General features: G+C 36.1%; 1 protein-coding gene across 2 annotated transcripts in view; it reads left to right on the top strand.

Moving 5' to 3' along the window:
• Positions 1-19,218, top strand: part of FAM174A (family with sequence similarity 174 member A) — a 37,302-nt gene that overhangs the window by 15,424 nt on the left and 2,660 nt on the right. Inside the window, exon 2 of one of the 2 annotated variants that reach the window (XM_042944417.1) lies at positions 7,643-7,781. In XM_042944417.1, coding sequence (XP_042800351.1) covers positions 7,643-7,781 — 139 coding nt within the window. Of the gene's footprint in view, positions 1-7,642; positions 7,782-19,218 lie in introns of those variants that run through there. The other variant, XM_042944407.1, reaches the window with a different exon arrangement.

Consider the following 19,218-nt stretch of genomic DNA (forward strand, 5'->3'; position numbering starts at 1 on the left):
TCATGATAGTGACAGAGCTTGGTAGCTGATAGGCCAATAGAGAGGACCCAATTATAATTATGAAAGGAAGCCAAAAGAATTTTTAAAAAGCACCATAGTCTGAGAACTTCAACATGGGGTCAATTGCTCCTGAGAGCATTATTGTTTTACAGCAAAATGGAATAATCATAATAATATTGAGACATCTAAAATAGTAGAATTAGCTCATTTTATCCTGTATAATAGGGTAGAGATATTGTTAGCATTGGATATATCTCCATGTAGAATGCTGAGAATTTAAAAGAAAATAAGGAAAAAGTCAGTATGGCTTTGAATGGATAAACTTCAGTTATTTAGAATCTAAATGAAGCATAACTACACATTACAACATGGTAATTTTACATACCCAAAAGGTGAAAATGAAACTACTCAGTACAGGTTGCAAGCTGAATACTAGTGGTTCTTGTTTGGATAGCGTATGAGAAGCACCCGGACTCAACTTAAAACACCCTAAATGAGTATCTAAGAAGTCCTGGAGTGAGTGCATGTTTGATATGTTTAATTATTCTAGTCCTTTTTTTCCCCCCTCTGAGCCAGAAGGCTGTTATGTGTATTCTGATTTAACAATTGGCTAACTCCTATAGGTTTTGGTATAATTTTGGAGATGATGTTCTTTTCAGGCTTCTCTTACCCCAGAGGTGATGATTAACATATAAAATTGTAGGTTTTGTTGGTACACATAGAAAATGCAATATATATGTGAATCCATATATTTTAGTTTGACGGATAGTAGGCATCTGCTTTATGCCATTCCCTGTGTGCTGTGGTTATCACGGTGAGCAAAAACAAATTAACTTCCTGCTCCCCTGAAATTAAATCTAGTAGGGAACACAAATAGTTTACACAAAAGAGTATACAAGTATATCATGAATAAATACTTTAAAGGACATGTACCAGGGGTGCTATGGAAGCCAGTACTGGGTGTTTATGTATGACCTAGTTAGGCAGATTAAGGAAGACTTCTCTAAGGTAGTGATAACTGAGCTGGAGCTGAAACATGAATAGGCATTAACTCAGCAATAGTGTGGTGTGTGGGGAAGAGTATGAGGCCAATGACAGAGCACATATGGCCATTATATGGGAATGAGTTAGAAGGCTTTGTGGATCGGGTGCAGAAGGTGAAGCAGAATGTAGAGTAAACAGCAAGGTGAGGCTAGCAAGGTAAGTTAGGAGCCATGCTTTGTTGGACTTTATAGGCCGTATTACACAATCATCACTGCTAAGCTAAAGGAAATTGTTGGAGATTTTAGAAAATGGAGGGAAGGTTAGTGGGTGGCCAGAGTAGATAGTGCTATGGTTATTAAACTATTTTAATAGTCAAGGCAATTGGTGATAGCAGTGGTGAAGACCGTAAGTGGATTTCAGTAATTCTCAGGAAGTACAATCACAGGACTTTGTGATTGTGACAGCCATGAAGCTACACTGAATAGACTTCCCTTTAAGAGACCCTGCTGTACGAAGCATAGTTGACCAACAACTTCCAGCTGCCACAGCTTTGGATCCATCATTGCATCCATGCCAGAGCTGTAATTCTTAGGCCTTTTCCAGCCAGTGACTGACTGTGGCTAAATCTGGCCATCCTGATTAACAGAGGACTCCCTCCTCTAATGGGCAGCCTTTGTGTGAGGACATCCCATTGTCCTGGTCAAAGCTTTCTCATAATTGCATTATTGTCTACTGCTCTTCCTAACCAATTATGCTTCTTTTCCACTCTCTTGCACAGGTATAAGGCCTGCATTAACCTTTGTAGGATCTCCTATTCTCTCCATCTGTCCTTCAGAGGCCTTCCCCCTAATAAATCTCCTCTACTCTATTAATTAACAGACTTGGATCCTTCTGAAGGCTATGAGGGAATATTCTGAACTGAATGTTTATTTACCCCCCAAATTCATATGTGACTGTATTTGAAGATGGGATAAAAGTAAAATGAGGTCGTAAGGACAGTGCCCTCATCCAAAAGGGCAGGTGCATCTTATAAGAAAAGGAAGAGATACAAGGGCTCTCTCCCTGTACACACAAAGAAGAGATCATGTGGGCACACAGTGAAATAGCAGCTGCCCACAAGCCAAGAGAAGAAGCCTCAGAATGAAACCTACCTTGCTCATACCTTGATGACTCTAAAATTAAGTAACAAATAAATTTCCATTGTTTAAGCAATTAATTTTATGGTATTTCATTATGGCAGCCTGAGCAGATTAATATATGGAAGGTTGTTCCAGATTTCTCTCCTTGACTCTTCATCTTCACTTGGAAGTCTATCTCCAAATTTCATCTTCTTTGTTCTCTTTTCTTTCTTTCTTTCTTTTCTTTTTTTTTTCTTTTTTTTTTTTTGACAATAGTCACACTGGATTAGGGCCCATTCTAAATGACTTTAACTTAATTGACTAGTTAAGACTCTATCTTCAAATAAAGTCACGTTCTCAGGATCTAGGAGTTAGGATTTCAACATATGAATTTGGAGACACAGTTCAAGCCATAACATAGTCTTATCTCTTGTTGGTGTCTACTTCTTGAAGAACTTGAAGTGATAACTGATGGATTCGGTTTTGGCAATGGGATATGGAAATGAGAGACAGGTCAGATAAAAGTATTTTTATAATATGTTATATATCCAATTGAGTTGGATTTCTTGATAAATCATAGGCGGCTAAAATTGTGGCTCACTAATTTTTATTTGTATTATGTTACAATGGCAAAGTAATCTGTTTCAAAATCATTCTTGGTCACTGATTTACTTTTTTGCCAAAAATAGTCAAGTCAAAAATTTTGTAGTAGTTGTACATTTACTTATTAGGAATTACTCTGCTTGCTGGTGCGCCTAGGTGGCTCACTCGGTTAAGTATCTGACTTTGGCTCAGGTCATGATCTCATGGTCCATGAGTTAGAGCCCAGCGTCGGGCTCTGTGCTGACAGCTCACAGCCTGGAGCCTGCTTCGGATTCTTTGTTTCCCTTTCTCTCTGCCCCTCCTCGGCTCATGCTCTGTCTCCCTCTGTCTCTAAAAAATAAATAAACGTATAAAAAAACTAAAAAGAAAAAAAAAATTACTCTGCTTGGGCACCTGGGTGGCTCATTCGGTTAAGCATCTGACTTGGGCTCAGGTCATCATCTTGCGGTTTGTGAGTTTGAGCCCTGCATTGGCTCTGGTTGACAACTCAGAACTTGGGGTCTGCTTCAGATCCTGTGTCTCCCTCTCTCTTTGCCCCTCCCTCCCACCCTTTCTCTCTCTCTCAAAAATAAACATTAAATTAAAAAAAAATTTTAATGTTTATTTCTGAGACAGAGGGGCAGAGAGAGAGAGGGAGATACAGAATCTGAAGCAGGCTCCAGGCTCCGAGCTGTCAGCACAGACCCCAACATGGGGCTCGAACCCACAAACCATAAGATCATGACCTGAGCTGAACTCGGTTGCTCAACCGACTGAGTCACCCAGGCGCCCCAGAAAAAAATTTTAAAAATTACTCAGTTTAATCATTGTGTCTCTCATATAGAGATGTTTCTATGTATAAAATATCCAGTAGATGATATATTCCTCAGTTTAGTTTTGAATATGCTTTGGAAGAAATTAAGTAATATTACTTACATTATTCCATACTTAATACCTACAGGCTTTCATTTAAAAGAACACAAAAAGAATAAGACCAGATGGGTACTGCGAGTTACATTGATCAGTTTTCTCTCTTTCATAGAGTAGTAAAATGAAATGGAGTTTTATTCTGTTGTGTTTATTTTATGTAGCCTCATACATTTTTACATAAAATTTTATCAAGCTTACTTTAGTAGTTTAGTTTTATTTTTGTACTGTAGCTTTTACATGTTATTTAAATGGAAATAATTCCTACCAACCTTAGTAAAATAAAATTTTGAAGAATTTGCAAACTATATTGGTTAGCTATTAACTTGACTACCTAGAAGGGATCTCAAGATCATTTACCTGTGCATTCCATGTGATGAGTGAATATCATTCAATATAATCAACCATATAGCTATTTTCTTTTGCCCTTTTAATCTTCTATATTTTCCTCTATACATTTATAAAGTCCTTATTTTTTTTTGTTAATTGAGAGCCAACATTTTTTTTTCAGGTTGCAATATGCATTTACTATGTTTAATAGAAAAGTGTAACTATAGATTTATGTAATTACCAGTACATGTAGACAAGATGGGATGTCATGAGCTTAAAGAAAACATTCAATTGTGACAAAAGAACCATAGCTGTTAAAATTACATGAATTTTAAAGCCCCCTTATACTTTTGTTTAAGACTAAGGTACACTGCATATTAAGATAAAAGTAGCCTTTTTAGTTAAAATGTGTACGTTTATTTTGTGTTTTGTATTTTATGTTCAATATTTATTATTTTAAGTAGATGGCTTATTAAATTGGCCCAATAACTTAAAGGTTTACAAGTGTTTTTGACCTTCCCTGAGAAAAATCACTGCATGTGGATATATTTGGTGTTTTTATACCCATGTTACTATCACAGCCATGTAGCCATCAGTGCCTAGATCTTTAGACTTAGGACTTTTTTTTTTTTTCTTTTTGAGAAATTGCATTTCAACTTTAAATTCTATTAAATTAAGCTTCATTCTTTAAATTCTCTCCTGCTGTCAGCACAGAGCCTGACACAGGGCTCGATCTCATAAACCATAAGATGATGCCCTGAGCCTAAGAGCCAGATGCTTTAACCGAATGAGCCAGCCAGGTGCCCCAAGATGCTAACTTCACTTAAATTGAACAGCATTCCCCTGTTTATTGGGTGCCTAACAATGTAGTTTCTCTGTAGGTTCTTGTTTTTAAAGAACTTAGATTCATGTTTGGAAGACAGCATTTATATAAATGATAAAAGACAGTGCAAGCTAAAATAAGTAACAGAGTGCTCACTCATACCAATATAGTCAAACATTTACACTATACAAAGTATAGAAAATAGCATGATTAGCCAGATTAGTTCAGCCACTCACTGAAAGATTCATTCAAGAAACAATGAAGACCTTGGGAGTGGAGTGTCAGCTGAGATAAAATTTCAAGTCCTTAAGGTCTACGTTTGTATCATTCCCTTTTTTAAGACTTGCCAAGGTATCCTGTGACCGACTATGACTAGGTTATTGCCGTATTGACTCTTTGACAAATAATATATGACCTGGAAGGATCAAAAATAATTCACTTGACATTAATTTCTTCTTTGTTTAGTGAAAATGCCAGAATGTTTGAAAAGCCACATGATTTAGAAAATTGAGTGAAAGACTGGCAAAAGGGAAGAGGAGAAATTCTAACTCTGAATATCCTTAACTTACACTGCCACATCCCTTCACTTACTCTTGTGTATTCACTTTTTGAAACCAAAGGAATGCATGACAAAGGTTATTGAATTATGTAGTTTAAAAGAACCATTAGTTAGGTGTATCTCCCTTGTGCTTTTCCTATTTCCGGGATCAGTACTTTTATTTTCTTAGTTTTTCTGTGAATACCTTTATTAGTCTAAATCACAGGTTGGTAAACTATGGCCCATCAGTCACATGTGGTTTCTTGATCTATTTTTTTAAGACCTATCAGTCAAGATTTTTTTTCTTTCTTTACATTTTTAAAGGGTTGTAAAAAACCAAAGTAACAACAGCAAAAAATTAAGGTGAATATGTGACAAGTGACTGTATGTGATTGCTACAGAGTCTATAATATTTACTATATGATCCTTTGCAGAAAAAGTTTAGATTTCTGATCTCTACATGGGTGTGAGTGTGTATGAATGTGCTTGCACACATATACATACATACAGACATGCACACATGGATGTGCTTACTAATTTAACAACCTAACCATTTAGTTTCTTGCCATATAAAAGACTAGCTTATACTACTTACTGCTATTTTTACTTTTTTCTATTTTTATTTTATTTTATTTTATTTTATTTTATTTTATTTTATTTTATTTTATTTTATTTTATTTATTAGTTTTAACATTAGTATTAACTCTTACATTGGTTGCATTTGTAGTTTTAAATACTATACTGAAACTTCTTGTTTCCTGTTCCAACATGTTTGGGTAGGCATATAGATAGATCTATAGGCAGTGACTGGTGGATCTTTTCTTGGTTTTTGTCCAGATTTAGTAGTATTTTCTAAATTTTCATCACTGAGACCGGGTACTTTACCCTCAGAAGCTAGCACAATGCTTGATGCTTCATAAGAGTCAAATATTTCTTGAGTATGTATGTATGTGTGAGACAGTTTGTCTCTCAGGGGATCCACTGCCATCTTTACAGAGGCTTGTATAGCTCTTCCCAGTTGGCACTGTAGTCATAGTATATCTTTTTACACTTACTACATCATATAAAATGACCCAGAAGCATAAACATATATGTTGTTACTGAAATATCTTCTGTTTTGTTTTTAACCTCCCATAAAAACTTGTGTAAAACATATTTTCTTGTGTATGGATTTGAGGTTATTGCATTGGAGGTGACTTAGGCATTGATTGTAGGATCAGATTTGGATCACTGAGCTAGAATGTATCATTCAGACCCTCAAGTATTTAAGAGTGTCTTAATCAATCAGAAACTGCTGTACAAAGCAGTAATACAATGGCAAACAAGGCATGTATAGCTGCCCTCCTGGAACTTAGTGGAAGAGAGAGGCAAATAAACACTCAAATAACCATATCCACAAGTAAATATAAATGCAAACTGAGATAAATAATTTGAAGGAAAAGAAAAAGTTATGTGACAGAAAACCTTAGAGTGCAATGCTAAGTCAGAGACTTCCATATGAATTCAAATAATGATTAATGTTTAGCACCCTAAAATATTTTCTGTCCTCTAAGGCAGTGGTTCTGAAACTTTAGCATGTATCATACTGACAAGAAGTGTTAAAACGTAGGTTTCTTGGCCCCAAGTTCAAAGTTTCGTATTCAGTAGGTCTGAATGGGCATGAGGATTTACACTTCTAATAAATTCCTAGATGATTATGATTCTGCTGGTCCAGGAAATGACACTTCAAGAACCACTGACTTGAGACAGTGGTTTTCAGCACACTGGAATAACTTGGAGAACTTTAACAAAATACTGATGCTTAGTTCCTCTCCTTGGAAAATCTGATTTAATTATGTGGAGATATGGACTAAGTGTGGAGCTTTTTAAAATACCCTAGGTGATTCTAATATGCAGCCAGGTTTGTAAGCTACTTAGTGTAGAATTTGAACATGTATCACATAGAGTTTCTTAGTGGGGCAGAAAATACCTAATCCTGCCCAATAGGAAGAAGGCATAGAGGAGGTAGGGAAAAGACTGGAATAGAAAGCTTCGGTGAAAACATGGTACCCAAACTAAGGCTTAAAAGTTTATCTGTCTATACCATAAGCTTATTGAGAAGAGAATGTGTCAGACAGAAGAAATGGTACACAACATGTAGGATTAAGATAGATTTTGTTTCATAAATAATCCTAGGTAGTAGATCATTTCCATTTCTGAAACGTAGCCATTCTGATATTGAGTGCCTCGTATGTCAGCAACAGAGGGATAATTTATTTTTCGTTTATAATTACATATAAAATAAGAATCATTATGCCATATCCAAATAATTTTTATTTATTAATATGCTCTATTTAATAGGATGAGAAGAAGAAACCGAAAGACTAGGAGATACGGAGTTTTGGATACTAACATAGAAAACATGGAGTTGACACCTTTAGAACAAGATGATGAGGATGATGATAACACTTTGTTTGATGCCAATCATCCTCGAAGGTAAGTAAGTGTTGGACAGTTTCATTCCATGAATTAGGAGGCAAGTTCTTGATAAGTAAAGTGAAAAAATAAAGTAGAAAAAATACAGTATTTCATTTAGCAGTTTTTATCCTAACAGATTTTATTTAGTTCTATTTAATGAAGTTCTTTGTTTTACCCAACCAATAGATCACATGCACATTGCTTTGCTAAAATAGGTATAAACAGAATATCATCCCCACAAGAAATCTTCATTGTAAGTCTCCTTGTAGAGCTTTGTTCTTTCAGCTGCTACATGTAACATGTAGTAAGTCTGTGTGTGTGTGTGTGCGTGAGAGAGAGAAAGAAAGAGAAATATTAATAAACTTGATTTTCTTTTTGCATTCTGAAACTATTTTGATTTTAGTCTGTTATTCTATTTGTAAACCATGTTTTTGTGCAAATTGTGGTATTAGTGGTCTGATAGTGTAGCTAATGGTCTGATATCTATTCTCAGATCTATTCTTGCTGACTGTTAAGATGGTTCCTAAGAAGTTTGGATAAGCAGAGTTAAACGGCTATGGACTTAGTTTCAAAGCAGATGGAATGAAGAAAGGAGGTAGTAAAAAAAAATCCCCTCAATAGGGAAAGACATGTTGGAATAGAGAGGAGATTTTTTGGGCAAAAGAAAACTAGAGTCCAGATTTAGTTACAAATACCATGAGTACAGAAATCTTGGATTTTTATACATGTAAGGATGGGAGGATCAGCTCTGGCAGGACATAGGAATGTGCAAGTTTTTTTGTTTTGTTTTGTTTTTTTGAGGGAAATGTGTAGTTTTATAATCTGCTAAAGAGTCTGGTATCAACCTGCTGTCAATGGAGAACCATTGGTGTTGTATGGAGTGTTTGTAATCAGATAATCAGATTCATGTTGTAGAAGAGTATGTCTTGTAGTAGTGGAGAAGGTGGCCTAGAAGAGCTGAGGATTGAGAGGGACAGAACCAAGGAATATAGGAGGCATATAAAGGAGGGAATGGTTTCCATGAGATGTAATTAGCTGTAGTTATCTTTTGTATCCTGCCTCACCACAGACCTTTCTCTAATACTTACACCACTCTTGTTGCCCACTTGTCATGAATTTTGTGTTCTATTAGGGAGCTAGACATTAGAGTTACATAAACAGTAAATACAGGGTGGTATGAGAACTTGTACTAGGGACATAGAACACTGAAGCAAAAACTAATGGTTCAGAAACCGTTAGACGTGATATGTTAATGGGTACTGAAAAATGAGCAAAAATTAGCAACGTTAAAGGTGGATGTAGAGGTGGGAGTTGGAGAGAGAACAGCAGGCACACAACACAAGAGGCAAAAGAGAATTTAGAGTATTCAAGAATCTAAAAGAAGTTAAATAGATGCTGGGGTGCCTGGGTGGCTCAGTCAGGTAAGCATCCAGCTCTTGATTTCAGCTCAATTGTGAGATTGAGCCCCATGTCAGGCTCCATGTTGAGCGCTGAGCCTGCTTAAGATCCTCTCTCTCTCTTTCTCTCTCTCTCTCTCTTCCTCTCTTCCCCTCTTCCCCCTTCCCCACCCCCCTCTGCCCTGATTGCTCACTCCCTGTCTCTAAAAAATAAAGTTTAAAAAGTAATAAAAAATAACTAAAAGAAGTTAAATAGATGCTATGTCAATCTATGTGAGGATAAATGAATGAGTGAATAATTTTTGAGCTTTGAATGCAAAAGTAAGAGTGATGAGCAAGGAAGAACAAAGAATCAAAAGGCAGATCATGATCCATGACAATCAGTGAGAAATTATTCTACAGGTTATGAAAAGCCACTTAAAAATTTTAAAATAGGAAACATAATCAAAGTTGTGTTTTGAAGATTACATAGATTGGAGAAAAGTAAGATAAGGAGTAAGGCAACCAGGAAGACCAGTTAGATGGTGCAAGTACATGGGGTGGCCAGTAGTAGAGAAATGGAAAGAGAAATGGAAAGAAGAGAAATGGAAAGAAGTTAATTATTCAAGAGCCTTTGAAAGGTATTAGGAATCAGATTTAGAAATTGTGTTTGGAGAGTTAAGGCGGGAGAAATGGTTATAATAATAGGAAAGCATGTTTCAGGGGTAATTATAATTATCAGTGATAATCTTTTATTTATTTATTTTTATTTTTTTTTAATGTTTTTATTTTTACTTTTGAGACAGAGAGAGACAAAGCATGAGCAGGGGAGGGGCAGAAGGAGGGGGAGACACAGAATCTGAAGCAGGCTCCAGGCTCTGAGCTGTCAGCACAAAGCCCGATGCAGGGCTTGAACTCACGGAGTATGAGATCATGACCTGAGCTGAAGTCAGATACTTAACCGACTGAGCCACCCAGGTGCCCCAGTGATAATCTTTTACTACTATGTATGACTCCACTTATTTAAAAAAAAGACGTAGAAAAAACTTTAATGTAGATATGTTTAATTAAAGTAGGGAGAACAGTAAATAAACAGTGCTTACATATTCATTCATTCATTCATTTATTGATCCAAGAAATGAATGATTGAGAAGCAATTTACACAGCAACTGTTTAGTGCCTAGCGCTGACCTGGGATACAATAGAGCAACAAAAACAGAACAGAAAAAGAAAAAAAAATTCTAACTTTGTGAAGGTTAACTTCTAGTGACGAAAGGTTGAGATTGGGAGGTTGACATTTCATTTTCATTTTTGTTTCTATATCTTTCTATGTTGATTTTTTTTTCCCCAAGAACATATATTTATGCACTACTTTAGGAAAAAAAAAAAAAACTTTTTGTTTGGGAATAATTTCAGAAAAGTCCTAAGAATAAAAATAGTACAAAGAATATCCTATTATTTTTTTCAATGGTTTTTAATGTTTATTCTTGAGAGAAGGAGACAGAGCAAGAGTGGGGGAAGGGCAGAGAGAGAGGGAGGCACAGAATCTGAAGCAGGCTCCCGGCTCTGAGCTGTCAGCACAGAGCCCGACGCGGGGCTCGAACTCACAAACTGTGAGATCATGACCTGAGCTGAAGTCAGACGCTTAACTGACTGAGCCACCCAGGCATCCCAGAATATCCTATTATTTTTAAATCTAGATTTACCTATTGTTAACATTTTACTTAAGAGACTCTTAACTAACTGTAGAGAACAAACTGAGGGTTGCTGGAGGGAAGGTAGGCAGTGGATAGGCTAAGTGAGTGATGGGTATTAAGGAGGGCACTTGCTGTGATGAGCATCGGGTGTTGTACCTAAGTGATTAATCACTAATTTCCACTGCTGAAACCAATATTACATTATATCTAACTAACTAGAATTTAAATAAAAACAACACATTTTACTACATTTCTTCTTTTGTGTTCTACCTCATAGTGTAGCTACAGAAAAATGCATCTCCCTCATTTTATGTTTACCTAATGTTCTGATGTTTCCTTGTAATTAGATCCAGGTTATACATTCTTACCTGAAGTACTTTCTCAGGCTATCATATCTGGAGACACACAATGTCCTTCTTTCCTTCATTAGCAGTAGTAATTTTGATGCACCTATCTAAAGTTTTGCCCAGTTTCTCTAGTATGTTACAATTTTTTCCTCACTGCAACCAAGAAGATATTTTAAAATCCTGAAAATATTCTTTCTTTTTTAATTTTTTTTGCATTTATTTATTTTTGATAGGCAGAGAGAGACAGAGCACAAGTTGGGGAGGGGCAGAGAGAGAAGGAGACACAGAATCCGAAGCAGGCTCCAGGCTCCGAGCTGTCAGCACAGGGCCCAACGCGGCCCGAACTCACAAACCGCGAGATCATGACCTGAGCCGAAGTCGGACGCTCAACTGACTGAGCCACCCAGGCGCCCCAGAAAATATTCTTATCAAAATTTTCCCCTAGGTTTAGCAGTCATTCATCTTAATTCTTGCCGGATCTGATCTTCACTGTGATAGTGGCAAAGTAATGATTTTCCAAGTTCAACATTTCCTTCATATTTACCAATTAGCATTGATACTATAGTGTAAGCAAGAGCTTTTCCTCGTTCCTTCTGCATTCATTTATCTAACTATTGACAGTATAGAATCATGATTCTTCTCTTGTTTCAGTGGTGTATAATTCATTGTTGTACTTGCCAGTGGGAGCCTCTTCAAGCTGGCTTCTGTGTCCTTGTGATTTGCTCCCATTGTTTTTAAAGCACTTCCTTACTTTCTGGCCTAATAAGGTGTTCCAGGCCCATTTTGTATCTATCCTGCCCTAGTGATGGAATCAGCCATTTGTCCAAAGAGCTTTGGTTTCTGTTAGTGGCCCCTAAATGAGCTCTTTGTTACTAAAGTGTGTCCTTACTTCTTGGTCCTTTCAGCCAATAGGGCTATGAAATGTGTGGGCACACACACGGATGCCCATATAAACATGCGTATTCACATATATACATAAACTTTACATAGTATTACTTCATACCTCCCATTCTATCATGCTGGTCTATCGGCACTGGGTTCTTTCTTGCCTTCTTCCTTTTCCATAGCTGCATTCTCTTTGTTCTGTCACGAGAATGACTTCCAACAATGTTCTGGATCCCAACAACATCAGCACATTTACTCATTTGCTTATTCCTAAAATAATATTAATATAGTTTCAGAATTGCTTTACCTATGGCACTATGATAAACAAGCCAGCTAAGGTTTAGAGTTTGTTAGTTCTCTCTTTACAACCTCATCTTGCCCAAGACAGAGTATATAGTTAGATATGTACGTGATTTGGCTTGGTTCTCTTTTCCTCCCCTCTTTAGTGTGATTATCATAATCACTTGAAATATAATTTAAGTCATTTGAGTTTGCTTTCTGTTTCAGATTTTTCCTCCCCTTCCCATTTTCATTGGCATTTTTAATATGAAAAGTACTAACATGCTTCCAAAAGTAAAAACTATACACATTTTTTTTGAAAAATATACACACACATACACTCAGAAATATCATTCCCTTTTATATTCTTTACATGTCATTTTCCCCACCTCACCCCTTTAGGTAATCAGTTTCATTATTTTATAGTTTATCTACCCTGTGTTTTTTTTTTTATAGAAGTTGGCAGAAATATGTATTTCTTATGCTTTCCTCTTTTTTACACACAAGGTATAAAATATTTTATATCTTTTTGTTACTTTGTAATATCTGCTGTGAGTCATGCTTTATAAGTTCATAAAGATATTTTTCATTTTTAACACCTGCATAGTACCCCATGGTGTGTAGGTACCATGGTTTATTCAATCCATTGCCTATGCTTTGACATTTAGATAGTTTTAATTACTTTGCAATTACAAGTTATACTACGATGAATAACCTTGTGCATGTGCATTTTCAGAGTAAATTTCTAGTACTGAGATTATGAGTCAAAGAGTGTGAAAATCAGTTTTAACCATGAAAATATAAGGCATCCCAGTGGACATAGCAAATTGCATGAATTTATTTTTTCATTAAGAGCAGTGATAAACTGCCTGTCATTTGTCCCCAAATACTCTACTAAGCTGTGGGGATATATGGTAGTGAACAAAATTGGACCAAAAAAAAAAAAAAAAAAGCATCTTTATATAGTTAGCAATGTAGTAGGCCAGGAATACAGAACAAAGAAATCTTGACTAGACTTGAGATTCCCCTAATTGGTTTTTTTTTGGTAAATTTTTAATGTTTATTTGTTTTTTTTGGAGAGAGAGACAGTGTGAATGGGGGGAGGGGCAGAGAGAGGGAGACACAGAATCAGAAGCAGGCTCCAGGTACTGAGCTGTCAGCACAGAGCCTGACGTGGGGCTCGAACTCACAAACCATGAGATCATGACCTGAGCTGAAGTCGGAGGCTTAACCCACTGAGCCACCCAGGCCCCCCCACCCTTTTTTTTTTAATGTTTTAATTTAATGTTTTAATGTTTTAATTTACTATTGAGAGACAGAGAGAGAGAGAGAGAGAGAGCATGAGCATGGGAGGGGCAGAGACAGGAGGAGACACAGAATCCAAGGCAGACTCCAGGCTCTGAGCTGTCAGCACAGAGCCCAACACAGGGCTCGAACTCGCAAACTGTGAGATCATGACCTGAGCTGAAGTTGGACACTTAACAACTGAGCCACCCAGGAACCCCTCACCTAATTGGTTTTTGACCTTGGCACAATCAGGGGTAATGTTCTTCACTAGGCCAGAGCTACTTTTGCAAAATGAGCAATGAGATGGATATTTCCATACACCAAGAAGCAAACATCAAACCATTATTCTATTCTCCCTTTTTATTCCTTTTCAAACAATATTAAGCATCATTTAAATAACACCTACACTGATTTTAGACCTCTGCTTTGAATTTTTTCATAGTCTGTACAGTTACAGACCCTTTTTTTGAAATGTCTTTCACTTTGGGGAAGGTGGACACATTTCTTTTCTACTTTGTGACTAGCTATGTGTTTATATTCCTGTTACCTTCTGTAGTTTAGAGATTATTGTCTGTAATGAGATACACAGTCCAAACTCTGCTACTTCATTTGAAGCTGATTCAATGAGCAAAGCTCTCTGATCTTCTAATGTTGGTGTTAGAAATTAAACATGCATTATTCCATCAATTTAGTCAACATTTCATATTTACCTTGTGGGAAAGATACATACAGATCTTATGGTGACTGACTTTAGTAACAGATAATCAGGGTTGATACCATTTGCTTCTCCCATTAAAAAGAGGGGAGGGGCACCAAAGTGGCTCAGTCAAAGATCCAACTCTTGATTTTGGCTCAGGTCATGAGTTCATGGGATTCCTGAGATCTCTCTGTCTCTCTCTCTCTCTCTTTCTGCCCCTCCCCCGCCCACGCACTCTTGCTCTCTCAAAACAAACAAATACACTTTTAAAAAGTTAATATAGAGGGAAAATCAGTACTTCTATGGAGAGTGTATTATAAGGTCTTTTTAGGCTCTAAAAGAGGACTTTCACCAAAGACTTACCTGAAGTCCTACTGTATAAATGATAGAAGAAATCAAGGGAATGGATGATATTGGTAGAAATGTCTTTAGAGGGATAAGATAAGGGATATTATCAATGAACCCAGTGGGGAGCCTGGACTGAGTGGGGTCAGAGAACTACAATAGGAGCAATTACAATAGTCATTTATTAGTAGGTACCTACTTTACCTACTTTAGTGGAGGATATAGCAGATACTATACTGGGTTCCTTACATGTACTATGAAATCATCAAGACAGTCTTGCAAAGTAGTTGCTGTTGGTCTTTTTTTTTTTTAATGTTTATTTATTTTTTGAGAAAGAGAGCACAAGCGGGGGAGGGACAGGGAGAGAGGGAGACTCAGAATCCGAAGCAGGCTCCAAGCTTTGAGCTGATAGTGCAGAGCCTGATGTGGGGCTCAAACCCATAAACCATGAGATCATGACCTGAGCTGAAGTCCAAGGCTTAACAGACTGAGCCACCCAGGCACCGCCACCCCCCACTCTCACATTGGTCTTATTTTAAAGATTAGGATGTTTGAGTCTCAGAGAGTTTAAATAATAGGTTTCTCTTCCTGCTGTAACCTAATTCCATTTTTTAAATATTTACTTGATTTATACCTTTATAATAAAGAGAATAATTCTAAATTCTCTTCATTCTGTCTTTTATATCAGCACTTGCTATTACTCTTTATTTTGCAAACGAGGACCCTAAAAATAAGGAATGTAAATATTATGATATGCCTACTTTGCCAACTGCAGTGCAGAATCATATTAGTCTTAGAGTATAACTGCTAGTAATTCTTGTGGGATCAGCTCTTACTGATGCTGCCTTCATTGTTTAAGTTCTTTCTAAAATTAGTTCCTCTTTATTTTCCAGATTCTATCCACAAAATAACAGGAAGCAAGTTATTTCCAGAGAGGCAAATGAATTTCCTTGCTTAGCATTTTATCACAGCCTCAAACTATCTTTTTGTACTCAGCTCTTTCTGAGAGGAGTGTTTTACTTTGGTTTTTAATACATCAGAATTTTAATGTTTGTTGTTGGTAGGATTTGGGGTAGTTATTTTCACTGTTTCTTTGTATTAGATGGAACCATATGAAACTGCCAATATATGGTTTCATCTAAATTTATTCAAGGCAATTTATTATTTCACATAATAGTATGTCACAGGGTTAACTCTGGACACAGTACATTAAGGCTGTGGCTTCTTTTCTTTGCAGTCCTCTTGGTTCTGCATATCTTCATGTGTTGGCTTTATTTTCAGGCTGATAATAGGACAGTGCCAGCAGTTTCTACAATAATATCTAGAATGGCACTTTCAGTGGAAGTTAGCGACTTGCTCTCTTGTATCCCTTTCTTAGGAATGAGAAAAGTTTCCCCATAAATTCTAAATAAGGTTGTTTTTGTTTTTGCTTTCCATATCACTGGTCATGTGGCCATTTCTAAACTAAACTCCTGGGAAGGAAAATGGAAGTACCATTATTAGGTAGGAATTATCATTTGTGTTCCAGTGGATATTGTGGAGTTATCCAGCAGTGTCCTCATATGTAGTACTTTAAACATTAATATTAATATGGTGAAATTGGGAAAATATATGAATGGGAAAAAAAATAACTTGAGCAACTTGGTTAATATAACTTCTCTTGAATTTACTATTGATATCCTAATTTTGTAAATGAGAGGTGATTTCTTATGTTTGGTTACTAAAATTTTTTGCACAAATAAATCACAAAACTAAAAAAGCAAATGTCAGTTTTTAAGTGTTGTGTAGGATGTTTCAGCCCTCTTGCATAGAAAAACTGTTGAGGAATCAGCATATACTGACTAAAAAGTCCCTTTTTCCTCGAAGAAGAATATTGGAAACAAATACTCATAACCAGTCCCCAAAACAGTTTAAAACAATGTACAACAAATGGGAACAATACTTTCTTGCTATTCTATTTGATTTCCACCAAACATTAAAATAACCAGTAGTATTTTATAATGATGTACACTACAGGACAGTTTAACAGGCTTGGTAGCAGCTTCTAAAAGCTGGCACTTACATCACTTCAAGGCTGTTTTAGTCATTTTTATCAAGTATGTAATTTTTTTTAATGTATGTCATTTATTGTCACATTGGTTTCCATACAACACCCAGTGCTCATCCCAAAAGATGCCTTCTTCAATGCCCATCACCTACCCTTCCCTCCCTCCCACCCCCCCCAGTCAACCCTCAGTTTGTTCCCAGTTTTTAAGAGTCTTATGCTTTGGCTCTCTCCCATTCTAACCTCTATTTTTTCAAGTATGTAATTTTTAAAACCCTAAATTTGCTTCTTAGCTACTTCTATTCTGCTTCATTAAATTTAATATATATGTCTTCATTACATTTGTGCTCAATGTTACTTGACCACAAAATATTTTTTTCATATTAACATCACTATATCAGAATTAGAAAGCAGATTTGATATATAAGTATTTAACCAGAAACACTCATTAAGAAGGTCTTATTCAGTTACCAATTTGAAAATAGTTCTAATTCCTAAGACACTACTTTCACTGTGAAACATATTATCAGAATAAACACTAAGAGTATTCAAAGTAAATAGAATATAAGAGTATGTGAAAGTACTAATGGTTATTTTAGATAAAAATTGGTAATGTTACGTTTAGTCTGTACTTTATCCATTTAAAGGGTACTATGCAATCTTTGTCATTATTTAAATGATAAAAGTAATAATAAAAGGTAATAAAAGAGAGCCTTAATGGTTTTTTTTTTAATGTTTATTTATTTTTGAGAGAGACAGACACAGAGTGTGAACATGGGAGGGGTAGAGATGGGGAGACACAGAATCTGAAGCAGGCTCCAGGCTCTGAGCTGTCAGCACAGAGCCTGATGTGGGACTGAAACTAACGATTAGTGGGATCATGACCTGAGCTGAAGTCGGATGCTCAACCAACTGAGCCACCCAGATGCCCCTGTTGTTTTTGTTGTTGTATGTTTTTTCTGTGGACATTGAGCCTTAGAAGAAAATTTGCCTTGCTCCATTAATTAGACATCACAATGTGCATAAGAACATGAGTTATTTTTATTTATTTTTTAATGTTTATTTTTTTTTAGAGAGAGAGTGTGAGCAGGGGAGGGGCAGAGAGAGAGGGAGACACAGAATCCAAAGCAGGCTCTAGTCTCTGAGCTGTCAGCACAGAGCCCGACACAGCGCTTGAAACCACAAACTGTGAGATCATGACCTGAGCCAAAGTCAGACACTCAACTGACTGAGCCACCCAGGTGTCCCAAGAACATGAATTATTTGTATGTTATTTTAACAAATGTTATGTAACATCAGATTTTTTGGTAATGCCCTTTCTCATCTCATTGCATGATCTGGAGTTATCCTATTTAATTTGATAGCTACTAACCACATGTGACTCGTACATTTGAATTTGACTAGTGTGACTGAGAAACTGAAGTTTTAATTTTACTGGATTTTAACTAATTGAAATTACAGTTAAATTGCCAGATGTGACTAGTGGCTGTTGGACAGAACAGACCTAGAGCAAAAATGTTTGCTTGATCTGGTTTAAATTAATTCTATTAAATGAACACTTCTACAACAGTTAAATCACAAATTTCTGTCCATATAGCAGTTGATCCATTTAATGAAATGCTTGCTGCTTTTGTTCAGGATTTATACCCCGCTGTGACTGTTTGGATTGTAGTCCCTCTAAGTTGAGATAGACAGATATGGGAGGCAGAGCATAGCTACCCCATGAGGCTGATGTGCCTGAATGGGGTTAAAGACAATGTAGGGACAAAGACCTCAAGTTTATGGACAGAAAAGTTATAAACACAATTATTAAGTCATTAACCTTTCCTAGTGTTCTCAGATATTATTCATTCTTCCAGATCCATAGATACTGTATCTTCTTTAAAAGAATTTGGGAGGAAAAACAAACAAACAAAAACAAAAACAGGCATCTAATATTTGCAAATTTATTTAAATGAATAAAGAGTAACAATACTCTTGACTGCACTAAGACATTTTTTTTTAACTTGATTTGGATTTGTAGCTGTTATGATAGTTTAAGATTTTCTGAGGTAGCTTTTAAGTTGTCCTTGAAAATAATGACTTTTTTTATTATTGCATCATTTTGTAATATGAAGAGACAAAACATTCTTGAGGTTTGAAAAGTACTTAAACTGAGGTTTCCATAAAAATTATTACAAACTGCACAGTTGCTTTACCTCATAGAAGAGCATGGTGATTTTTTTTTATTGTGTTAAGAATACATGAGCTCTACTTTCTTAAATTTTTAGGTACACAATACAATATTATTAACTATAGGTGCAACGCTGTATGACAAATATCTAGAACTTACTCATCTTGCATAACTGAAATTTTATACCCATAGAATAGCAATTCTGCATTTCATTCTCCCTCAGCCCCCAACAACCACCATTCTACTCTCTGCTTCTCTATGATTGACTATTTTCTACAACTTTTTTACTTTTCCCTATTTTAATAAAGAACATAAAATAGCAGAAGTTT

Source organism: Panthera leo, chromosome A1 (genome assembly GCF_018350215.1).
Source record: "Panthera leo isolate Ple1 chromosome A1, P.leo_Ple1_pat1.1, whole genome shotgun sequence".
Taxonomy (NCBI): Eukaryota; Metazoa; Chordata; class Mammalia; order Carnivora; family Felidae; genus Panthera; species Panthera leo.